Raw genomic sequence first — 12,015 nt, forward strand, 5'->3', positions numbered from 1 at the left:
TTACATCGTGAAACAAAAACATATACACAAAGTAGTACATAATCCAAATATTCATATTTTAACAGTTGTAATACAAAAACCCATCTCTTTACAACTGGATCAATAAATACAACATTGCCGGTCTACAGTCATAGACTCTACCTCTGCTACTTCCTAGTCACAACTCTTATTCCCTCCTTGACTCACTTAGTAACCAGTCAACATTGTGAGATTCATCCATGTCATTTACCAGTAGTTGTAATCATTTTTTAAATTGACTTATAATGTTCCATTTTTTGAATATACCATAATTTGTGCACTTTGCTTTTGACATACATTTGCCTTATCTCTTGGTTTCCAAAAAAGGAGACATTCTCTTGTATAAATGGAATATCTTTATCACATGTGAGATAATTAATGATAAATCCCTAATAGGATCTAATACCCAATTTATAAGCAGATTAACTCAGTTGCCACCAACAGTTTTTTAATTTCTTCTGTACCTCCTTTGTTCCAACCAGAGTCGACCAAGATTCATTAGTTATATTTGGTTATTATTTCTCTTTAGTTACCTTTTACCTACAATAATCCTTATACCACTTTTTTTATTTTCATGTCATTGACTTTTTTTGAGTCCATGCCAAATCTTTATAGAATATCCTGCATCCTAGATTTGCCTCATTGTTTCATCATTATGGCATTTGTTTTTTCTGACACTTGTCATGACTAACCTGGAAGCTGGTTCTTTTTGAGCAATACAGTCAAGTGACTAGAAGGCCCACATATCAGGCATGGAAAAGCATTTAGAGAAAATACACAAAGACAGAAGCAGTGGCAAGTGTGCAGTTACCCCATTTCCTGCACTTGGGGCTAGCACAAAGGCTGGGTGTTAGAATCCAGAAGAAGTACTTCTCCTTAAGCTATGGGCTTATAAGCGAAGTACTAGCCCTCTCCCCAGAATAATGAAGGTAGACTCTTGGCTTATAGCTTTTCGGTCACCTCAGTTTTCATCATCTGGGAGACTACAAGCTCTCTTTTAGTTTTTATTATTTTGAGTGTTTGTAGGAGGCAGCACATGAATGGGGAGATAGATCCTGAGTTGAGATGAGCACATGGAAATCAGAGAATCTGGGGGAACCAAGGCAGCTAGACTTCATAATATAGACACCAAAGAGGTGGCACAAAGACAGAACTTCAGAGAGCGGTAAGGTGTCACTCTTGGATATTAAACTGAGACGTAGAAGATATTAGAAAAAGACTGAAATTAAACTTATAGAGGTGAAAACTGATGTCTGAGATAAAAAATACACTGTATGGAACTAACAACAGATTAGACATTGCAGAAGAAAAGGTTAATGAACTTGAAAAACTTAGAAATTATCCAAAATGAAGTACATTAAAAAAAAATTAAAATAAAAACAGAGTATCAGTAAGCTATGAGACAACTTTAAGGAGGCTACTATTGCAGGTACTTTGGTTACTTAGTCTCAGTAGTAATCCTTGAGATAGGACCTGTAGGGAATGGATCAAAGCTGCTGTGAAGAAACAATCTGATTTCTCCTACCACAAAAAAAAATTCTGATAGTCATAAACCAGTGTCATCCTATTATGTGCAAAAGCAGTCTTACATTAAAAAGTATTTTTAAGAACAACATTTGTTTCTCTTCCTTACTACAATAATGTTGCATAAGTAGGAGCTTCATCTTCAAATGCTGAATGTGCGTTAAAAATTTTGAACCAAGACTATCCCGCAAGCACAAATGAGACTTTTCTGTTATCATTGTAGTTCAGTTTTGAAATGTACCTTTGAAGTATTATAGAGATTTTACTTTTGGCTTCAGGCCCTTCATAAATGTGACCCTTGTAAAGATGTTTTAAATAATTATATATACCATCTACACAAAACATATATGTTTTAAAAATAAAATCTCTATAAGTTACCATCCAGCATAAGAAATAGCACATCACCAGTGCTGATGAAGCCTGCTGTTTACCCCTCTTCTTTGATACTCTTTTTCTGCCGGAGTATCACTAATCTGAAATTTGTATGCATTAATTCCTCACTGTATTTTTTACCGCAAATATATTTACTATGAATGCTGTATAACTACTGTGTTTATCAAATATGTATGTTTATATTTGCTGTGCTTTTACACACACACACACACACACACACACACTTTTATGTGTGTGTATTTATAAGGTATCTTAAATATATATACTGTTGACTGTTGAACAACCCAGGAAGAGACACCAACCCCCTCACACAGTTGAAAATTTGCATATAACTTTTGACTCCTTCCAAGACTTTTAACTACTAATAGCATACTGTTGACTGGAAACTTTACTGACAGTATAGTCAATTAACACATACTTTTTATGTTATATATATTAATATTATATATTGTATTCTTACAATAAGCTAGAGAAGAAATTATTAAGAAAATTATAAGGAAGAGGCTGGACTTGGTGACTCACGCCTGTAACCCTACCACTTTGGGAGGCTGAGGCGGGCGGATCATGAGGTCAGGAGTTTGAGACCAGCCTGGCCAAAATGGTGAAACCCCGTCTCTACTAAAAATACAAAAATGACCCAAGTGTGGTGGCTCATGCCTGTAATCCCAGCTAGTAGGGAGGCTGAGGCAGCAGAGAGCCAAGATGGCGCCACTGCACTCTAGCCTGGGTGACAGAGTGAGACTGGGTCTCAAAAAAAAAAATTATAAGGAAGAAATAATGTATGTACTATTAAGTGGAAGTGGATCATCACAGAGGTCTTCATTCTCACTGTCTTCATGCCGAATAGGCTGAGGAAGAGAAGGAGGGAAAGGAGGAGTTGGTCATGGTATCTCAGGAGTGGCAGAGGCAGAAGAAAATACACTTTTAAGTGATCCCATTCAAATCCATGTTGTTCAAGGGTTAACTGTATTTACTATCCATGTGGCTAAAGTTCATTCATTTTTAGTGCTATAGTATTTACATTGCTACACCATATGTACTATAGCCAAATAAAAGTTTTTTTTTTTTTTCATGTTGCTAGATATTCAGGCTATTTCCTTTTTTAAAAATTATACACAGTAGTACAATGGACATTGTACATGTCTCAAACATTAGACAATAATTTCTGGGATATATCTGGAAGTAAAATTGTGAGATTAGAATATACCTTTGTTCAAATTCATAAGATGACTGCAACTTATTGACAAAATGGTTTTGTTCTAGTTAACACTCCTACCAGCAAAACATAAGAGTTCCATAATGCTTTTTCTGTTTGTATTTGTCCTTTTTCACTAAAGTTTTTTGTTGTTGTTGTTTTCACAGTGGTTCTGTGCAGGTCTATACAATAGATAACAGCACTGGAGCCATGCTGCTATCTCATAAATTAGAGCTAACAGCAAAACAGTATCCTGGTGAGTCTTTTTCTTTTTTTTTTTTTAAACATTTTTAATTTACTGGTAATGCTAGGTAAATCTGCTATTTAAAATAGCAGATGCTGATTTTAAATTAATGCATGTAATGCTATAGGTCAAATATTGGGGTTCTGGGTCTGAAACAGGCTCAAGTCTGGAAATTGATTGAGGGGCCGTGATTCTCTGATTTAATAATTAAAATTAGTCTTCCATCCATGAGACCTAGAAGTTTTCTGACTGTATAAATTAAGTAGGAATGCAGTAGGCTTCTTATCAATTTCACTTCCAGGAACACCGTGATTAATTAGCCAATGCCAGAGTTCTACATGAGTCAGACTATTCTGATTGCCACTTTGCCTCCGCTGTCCATTACAGTAGCTACACTCACCTACGCCAACTCTTATGTTCCTTCCATCATTATCCCACACCCTTAATATCCCTTCCCATGCCTGTTCTCCAGATTTCTGTTAGAAAACTCAATCAGTTCCCATAGCATACCTCCTCATGGGTCACACTCTAACCCTCACCTCTATAGGCCCACCAGGACTTTAGTTATAGGTCTAGAAGCAAACAGAGGTGTTGGGGGTGACTCCTGAGGAAAATCAACATTATCTTGCCTGGCAAGTGCCTCAAGGGAAGCCATCATTGTTAACTCAGGCAGCACAAGTTTTATCTCCTCAGACAAAGGTGGAAGGACTTATGGCAGCATGGGTCCCAGAAGGGATGTTGCCACTACTGGGGATGGGGAAGCTGTTTCTTATGGCAAAAAAGGTTCACCACAGTTTACAAACTCAGTGAATCCAGCTTCCTCAGGGTCCTCCCACACATCCCCATTCCAAGTTGCAGGGTCCCATTCTTGTCCAGTTGATGCCCTCACTTTAACAGTAGATACCTGTTGAGGCTGTGCATGCACCTTTCATTGCAGGTCAGCCACTCATATGATAAGGAATTGTCTCTGTTTTTCCACAAATTCAGCTCTTTCTCTACACTAGATAAGACTTTCACTCAGGACAATCTTACCAGATCTGAGGCTCAGTATCTACTTCTGGGAGATAGAGTCCATGAATTCATCATTTTCTTTATCACTTTGTTCACTGAACTTAGGAGCAACCAACCAGCTTCATTAAGTTCTTTGGTTCTCCACGTATGGTCAAAGGTGTTATGTATAGAGTCTTTAAACTCCTTGCCTCTCACAAGCAACGAGTCAGGAGTGTCAAATACATCTATTTTGCATAAGTCTCTAAACAGTTCATGTCAAGGAGTATCAGTGTTCTCTGTACTATTAGAAATAAAGTCCTTAGCATTTTGGGGTCTAATCATATTAACCAACTCCAGAAACCCCAAAACCAATGAAAAAACTCCATCCTTAATATTCTGTTCCTCTAGAACAACTCCTGGTACCAAAATCTTTATTGGTAAGGGTTCTCTAGAGGGACAGAACTAATAGAATAGATACATATAAATTAAAAAGAGGAGTTTATTAAGTATTAACTCACACAATCACAGGGTCCAACAATAGGCCCTCTCCAGGCTGAGGAGCAAGGAAAGCCAGTCTGAGTTCCAACACTGAAGAACTTGGAGTTTGATGTTCAAGGCTAGGAAGCACCTAGCTCTGGAGAAAGATGTAGGCTGGGGAGCTAGGCCAGTCTCTGTTTTCACATTTTTCTGCTTATATTCTAGCTGCACTGGCAGCTGATTAGATTGTGGTGTTTTAAGATTAAGGATGATTCTGCCTTTCCCAGCCCACTGACTGAAATGTTAATCTCCTTTGGCAACACCCTCACAGACACACCCAGGATCAATGCTTTGTATCCTTCAATCCAATCAAGTTGACACTCAGTATTAACCATCACAATTAAGATACTTATTCATGTTGACTTAGTGTTACCCACACTTAAAATATTTTTGCCTACCATATCTTTTACCAACTCATACCTTCTTCTTGAGACCGTTTTCTGCCTGAAAAACCTCCCATACATCCTTTGGAATTTCTTTTAATGAAGTTTTTTGAAGGTAGACTCTACTTTGGGGGAGTCTGAAATGTACTTATTTTTTGCCCTTGTGATTTCTTTTTGTATATTGAAGAATTCGCTCCAGTGTCATTGAATTTTCATTGCAGCTATTGGGAGATCAAGTTGTTTTCTCTTTTCCAGAGATTAGTCTTTACAGCTACCTTTCAAATTTTGTTTTTGTTTTTGGCATTCTGCGTTTCACTGTGATATAGAAGGTGAAGAATTTTGTTTGTTTGTTTTTCAAATCCTGCTTGAGACTCAGGCTTGCTGGATGAAGATTCATGTCTTTGAACTATTTCTGGAAAATTTTCTCAACCAGTCTTTCTAAATACTGCCTCTCCCCTAATATCTTTATCTGGAACTCAGATACATTTTACTTTTTTCGTGTTTCTTAACCTGACTTTAAAATTTTTTTAATTTTATTTCTCTAGACTGCATTCTAGAATTTTTTTTCTCCATCTGGGTTTGCTAATTCTGTCCAGTTATGTCTAATATGTTGTTTGATCTGTCCATCAAGTTTTTAATTTCAGGTATTGTATGTTTTATTATTTAAAGTCTTATTTAGCTCTTATTCCAATCTGTATGCATCCTGCTCCTTGTCTTGGTTTTCTCTTTTATTTCATTGACTATAAAAAGCATAGTTATTTTATGTTCTATGTTTGTTAATCCCAAAATCTGAAGCCGTTCTGAGTCTGTTTCTGCCATGTCTTGATTCTTTGGGTTTTTGCTTATTTGTTTATGTATTTTAGGATTTTTAACTGAGAGCCAATTATTTTCTTTGAAGCATATTTTTTGTGTAGTGCTTGAAGAACTGAGTTACATTTGAGTTTTTCCAGAGAGGATTTGTCTTTGCTTCCACTGGTCGCTTGGGAGTACTACATCAATCTGGAACCCTTTGCATTGTATTCTCTGTGATTTCCTTGAACCTCATTAAATTGCACAAAATTACAAATCAGAGTGAGGGTTTGTGGCTTCAGATGGTCAAACAGGCATTATTTTCCATTTAGTTCCACTGATGAAACATGGAAATGTTCCTTGCTAATGTTTTCCTTCTACATGGCAGAGGTTTTTTCCTCAGTTCATCATGGATATAGTCCATTTTAGTCTCAGGTTTACATGAGTATCTTTTGTTAGATTACCTGCCTTGGCCAAACTCTGAGCTTCATCTTCTGTTCCTAACATGAGTCATCAGAGGGTAGAAGACAAGGTCTCCAGGATTTGACAGAAAAATTCAGGGAGCAAGCACTTTGTCTAAGTATTTTTGGTGGTTTTGAGGATTTAAGTATTCTATTCAACATCTTAGTTTTTTCATTGTGGAAGTCTTTGATGGTGTCATATGCTGTACTTCCAGAAATAGAAATTTGCTCCTTAAGTTTTTTTTAAATCATGCTTACTATGTAGCCTTTGTAAAGGCTGGCTTTTTTTTTTCCTAAGGACAGTTTTTACTGTAAACCTTATTCCTGTTTTACAGAAACTGATTTATACAAAGCCAAGGATGCTTAAGATTACATATTTATAAGTTATTCAAGCCATCAGTGCCTAGAAACAGCTTTCATTTCTTACAGATCACCTGTGCACTGAGTTTGTTCTGCTTAGATCAGGACAAAACTAATGGCCTTGCTAATTTTAAGTAGTCCTAAATGAGCAGGATTTATTTCATTTTTTGAAGCAGTCATGCCTTTCTGCTCCTTTAGATTTGAAAATATCAACTGTAAAAAAAAAAAAAAAAAAACTTAAGTATTTCTTAATTTCTGAAACAACTATTTATTTTTAACTCTTCTTACTATTTCCTAACAGACATCTGGAATAAAACAGGAGCTGTTAAATTGATGAGATGGTCTCCTGACAATAGTGTTGTAATAGTTACCTGGGAATATGGAGGCCTTTCTTTATGGAGTGTGTTTGGAGCACAGCTGATTTGTACACTTGGAGGAGATTTTGCGTAAGTCAAAAAATGTCATTTTTAGATAAAATAACTCCATTATTTTTCACAGTGCATGCATACCAAAACCTTGTGTCAAAACTTCCATTTTGCCTCGGTTCTTTAAACAGTAAAGTTTATAATCTGTTCAGAATATATTCATTCTCTGAACATTGATTTTTTAAAAAACATGCATCTCATTCCATAAAAATGTATGTATTTATTGAACCCCTATTGCATATATGACAGCATGTCAGACACAAAGCAGAATCAGACATGGTTCTGCTTTTAGGTAGTTTATAATTTAATGAGGGTGGTAAGACGTGTACATACATAGTAGAAAGTTATGTTCTCTTATTGGGTTAATGTAGATTAGCCCATTGGTTGATAGAAGTAGGTTAGTATCTCTTCCCACTTCATATACTACCCTGAACCTCAGTCCTGATAAAATGAGCACACCTTCTGCATGGCTCTGGCAAGAAGTCACTTGGCCCTGGGAAAATGTGGCTAAGAGATAACACCTAGGTGTATTAACCCACAGTTTTGTATTTTATGCATTATTATATATTTCTATTTTGAAGGACCAAAATCATTTTGATTTTTTTAAGAAAACTAACACTAAATTTTATCTACATTATGTGTAATTGGAAGGCTGCATTATAGTTTCTATTCTGTTTCAGTTATAGGTCTGACGGCACCAAAAAGGAGCCCCTTAAGATCAACTCTATGGTAAGTACTTTCTATAAAAGATTGGCATGGTTTAAAAAAAAAACTTGGATTTTTTTCTTCCCTGTTTTCACTCATGTTTATTAATTTAATTTATTTCTTGAGACAGGGTCTTGCTCTGTCACCCAGACTGGAGAGCAGTGGCAATCAAAGCTCACTTACGGCAGCCTCTATCTCCCAGACTCACTAAGCAATCCTTCTGCCTCAAGTTCCCAAGTAGCTGAGACTACAGGCATGCTGCTGTCCACACCTGGCTGTTTATTTTTAGTAGAGACAAGATCTTGCCATGTTGCCCAGGCTGGCCCTTTTTTCACTTATGTTGATCTGATGAAATCACAAAACTGTTTTAGTCTCAGTGGCCTCCTCAATAGTTCTTGCTTGATGAAAGTCATTCTTTTTTTTTCTTTGGAAGGCTGCCTTGTTTTCAGTATTTGCATTTTGTTTAGATATATCTACCAAACCCCTATCATCTTATAATGATAATGACTGTTCAGATAAGGCCGTTTTTCTATGTGTTTTCTCATGGCCTGCTTGCTTTTAACATGAGGTGAAATGTTCGTTGGGCATTTTTCCTGGAGGATATGTTGTACATTACTTGAACGCACATATATATACATACATATATACACAGACACATGCACACACACATACTTTGTTTTTTCTGCTGCTGGACCTGCCCAGGCCCAGTTGCAGTATAGCACAGTACCTTGGGCATATTTTTAAAAACTCCCATAGATGTATGTCAAGAGAATTACAGTCACTGTTATAAATGATACAGGTTGAATATCCCTTAACCAAAATGCTTGGAACCAGAAGTATTTCAGATTTTGGAACTTTCTGGATTTTAGAATATTTGCATATACATTCTTGAGGATGAGACTCAAGTCTAAACACAGAATTCACTTATGTTTTATATATATCCTATGCGCTTAGACTGAAGGTAATGTATTTTTAATAATTTTGTGCATAAAAAATTTCGGCTGCATCTCATCACATGAAGTCAGGTGTGGAATTTTTTACTGTGGTGTCGTATCAGCCCTCAAAAAGTTTCAGCAATTGGGGCATTTCAGATTTTTGGATTAGAGAGGCTCAACCTGTATTTTTGTTTACCTATTTTCAAGAGTTTATTTAGAAAACAAAGAGATATAACCCCTGTCTTTACATAACAACTTTTTCTTGCTTATAGCCCCTCTGCTTACTATCCTTTTTAAATTAGTGACTGTGAGACTTGTCACTTCCCTTCTTTCTTGCTCCACAGAGGAAGACATTTTTCTAATCTTGGGTTTCTTGTAGAATTAAAGCCACCATGGTTGCCTAATAGTGGTTTCCAGCCTTCCACCACCAAGGACCCCTTTTGATGTCTTTGCCCACCTCCATAATTTAAGTTTTCAGCCATATATTTCTATAAATGCCAATCAGTGCTTCTGAACGGCTTGAAACAGCCAGTGTTTTCCATTTCACTAAGTTGATATTTCAACCACAAACTAAGAATCTCAGCATTTTAGTTAAAACTTATACACCTTTATCATAAGAAAACATGAAAGTCCTATTAAACTTTCGAAATTTTGCAACAATTCATGGGCTACCCCTTTTGCCCCTTTACAATTTTCTTGGTTTGAAGATTGAGAATCACTAATCTTTAAAAATACTATCATGGAGTCTAGTTACAGAATATTAAAACTGAGTGGCTTTGGAGGAATTTATTTGAACCTCCTCATTTTACAGAGGAAGAAATTTATACCCTGGCTTAGCCAAGGTAATATAATAAAAAGCTAAGCTATAATGAAAACTCCAGTCTCACAGCTTCCAATCCAATGTTCTTTGCTCCATACAAAACTGCATGTTGTATGGGCTTCTTGGCCAGGCCTCTGCTAGGTAACCTGGAGTGTCTTCTGTAAGGAATTTCTTTGTATTTGAGAGGCAGCTAAATTAAAAGTAATGGAGAAGTTACAGAGCATAGTAGGTAATTTTAGAATTGAGACCCTGAAATTGGCATTAAGAATGGTAGGTAATGTTTTCACTTTTGTAGATAGACAGCAGTAATGGTGGTTTCCTCTGGAGTTAGTTAAGAGGTAATTGAAGGTGTGACTCTTGTCTGTGTTATCACAGTTTCTCCAACCTGCAGAGGTCATTAATAATGCTATCATTGGCTATTTCAGAATTTGGATGATTGAAACTAGGAAGGGCTACAAAAGCCCTTTATTACTCTGACTTTTTTTCTTCCTCTTCTTCTCTCTAAGAGCTGGGGTGCAGAAGGCTATCATCTATGGGTAATCAGCAGATTTGGTTCTCAAAACACTGAAATTGAGTCTGACCTCAGGAGTGTAGTAAAACAGCCCAGCATCCTGTTATTTCAGTTTATTAAGAGTGTACTCACTGTAAACCCTTGTATGGTAAGTATATTTAAAGCTCTGATTTTTTAGTGTTTTTTATGTTAGAATTTAAGACCCTTCTTTATGACATATGCATGGTATATACTCCTAAAATTGGCATATTATTTTCTTTTCTGTGATTCTTGTGTTTTTACTTTATATTAAATTTATACCAAAATTTTATTTCTCAATGAGTTGTGTTTCTTTGGTTTTTATTTTTTTAATAGGGTCATAAGCAATTTGACAAAAAGCAATTTTATATATTTGAATAATCTGAATAATTTAGTCGTTATCTGAATAGCATTTTCCAAAGCCTGTTCCTCCAGGCACTACTTACGAGAAATATTAGTGCATTTCCACGGGATTTTTAAAAACTTTTGTTTCCAAGTGTGAAAAAAGGTAAAACAAAATTGTAGAAATTTCTTTATTTTAGGGCTTCAGAGTCTTAAAATATGCTAATGTGCATCATGAAAATCCAGGAGGTAGCATATAAAAAGCAGTGTTCCCTATTTAACTGTGAATTTTTAAGAAACAGCATGAAGGAAATATGTCTGAGGACTTACTTTTAGAAACACTGCCCCAAATTATAAGCTCTTATATTTCTATCTGAAATAATGTATGCTAATATTATTATATATTGCTAATATACAGTAATAGTGTATGTAACATGTTAGAAATGCATATCTTAATACCTACTATCAGTGGCTTTTTAATGGAAATTTGGTACAACAAATTTCTAATTAAAATTTACAACAAATCAAGAAAGAAGGTGAAAATAGCCTGAATCTCAAATCTGTTATTCCACTTGAAGATTAAGGATCCCCAGAAAAGAAGAAAGTATTTCTCCTCCCCTTCCCCATCCCAAACGATAATTTAAAAGCACCCTTGAGTTTTATGTCAAGCCAGCATTTGGACTAAAATGGTGAGGTGGGTAGGATGCTGCTTTGTCTGATTTGAATAGTTAATAAGTCTCCTCACCTTTGAGAACACTGGCTTTCTAGTTGAAAACTCATGGTCACTAATAGCACTATTCTTTCTAATTATAATAGTACATGAGATTATTGTATAGTCTTTGTCCTCTGTGAAGAAAATCAACATTGAGATATATGTACATTTCCTATAATAAAACTAAATCAATATGTTACTTACTTTCTCCTACATATGTTGAGTTGTTTTTATTTGCTTTTCTCTTTTACCCATTTTGTTCCTCTTTCCCTCATTTAGAGTAACCAAGAGCAAGTATTGCTTCAGGGCGAAGATCGCTTGTACTTGAACTGTGGAGAGGCTTCACAAACCCAGAATCCCAGGAGTTCTTCAACACACTCTGAGTGTAAGCCCAGTCGAGAAAAGAGCCCACTTTCAGATGGAGGTTTAGAGTCTCAGGGATTAAGCACTTTACTTGGACATCGGCATTGGCATGTCGTACAGGTAAATCTTTAATTAGTGATGACTAGAGACTTATTCTTTGATAGGATATCACCTGGAACAGATTATTAAATGTTTCATCTGTCAACTTCAGGCAACTGAGAATCCTTTTAACCATTTTGTCATGTCCTTCTTCTGTTTTTCTGTGTTCTTGTCCTCTTGTTTTCTCCTCC

At 36.0% G+C, this 12,015-nt stretch overlaps 1 protein-coding gene across 9 annotated transcripts in view; it reads left to right on the plus strand.

Moving 5' to 3' along the window:
- The window catches only part of RIC1 (RIC1 partner of RAB6A GEF complex), a 134,254-nt gene that overhangs the window by 91,868 nt on the left and 30,371 nt on the right, over positions 1-12,015 (plus strand). For all 9 annotated transcript variants that reach the window (XR_008481523.2, XM_008996619.6, XM_078368494.1 and 6 more), the window contains 5 exons: positions 3,298-3,386; positions 7,196-7,340; positions 8,000-8,048; positions 10,286-10,438; positions 11,642-11,845. Coding sequence is in view for 8 of the 9 variants with exons in the window: in XM_008996619.6 (XP_008994867.1) it covers positions 3,298-3,386; positions 7,196-7,340; positions 8,000-8,048; positions 10,286-10,438; positions 11,642-11,845 (640 nt within the window). In the remaining variant the exon portion in view is untranslated. The remainder of the gene's footprint in view (positions 1-3,297; positions 3,387-7,195; positions 7,341-7,999; positions 8,049-10,285; positions 10,439-11,641; positions 11,846-12,015) is intronic.

The sequence above is a fragment of the Callithrix jacchus genome, chromosome 1, assembly GCF_049354715.1.
Source record: "Callithrix jacchus isolate 240 chromosome 1, calJac240_pri, whole genome shotgun sequence".
Lineage (NCBI taxonomy): Eukaryota > Metazoa > Chordata > Mammalia > Primates > Cebidae > Callithrix > Callithrix jacchus.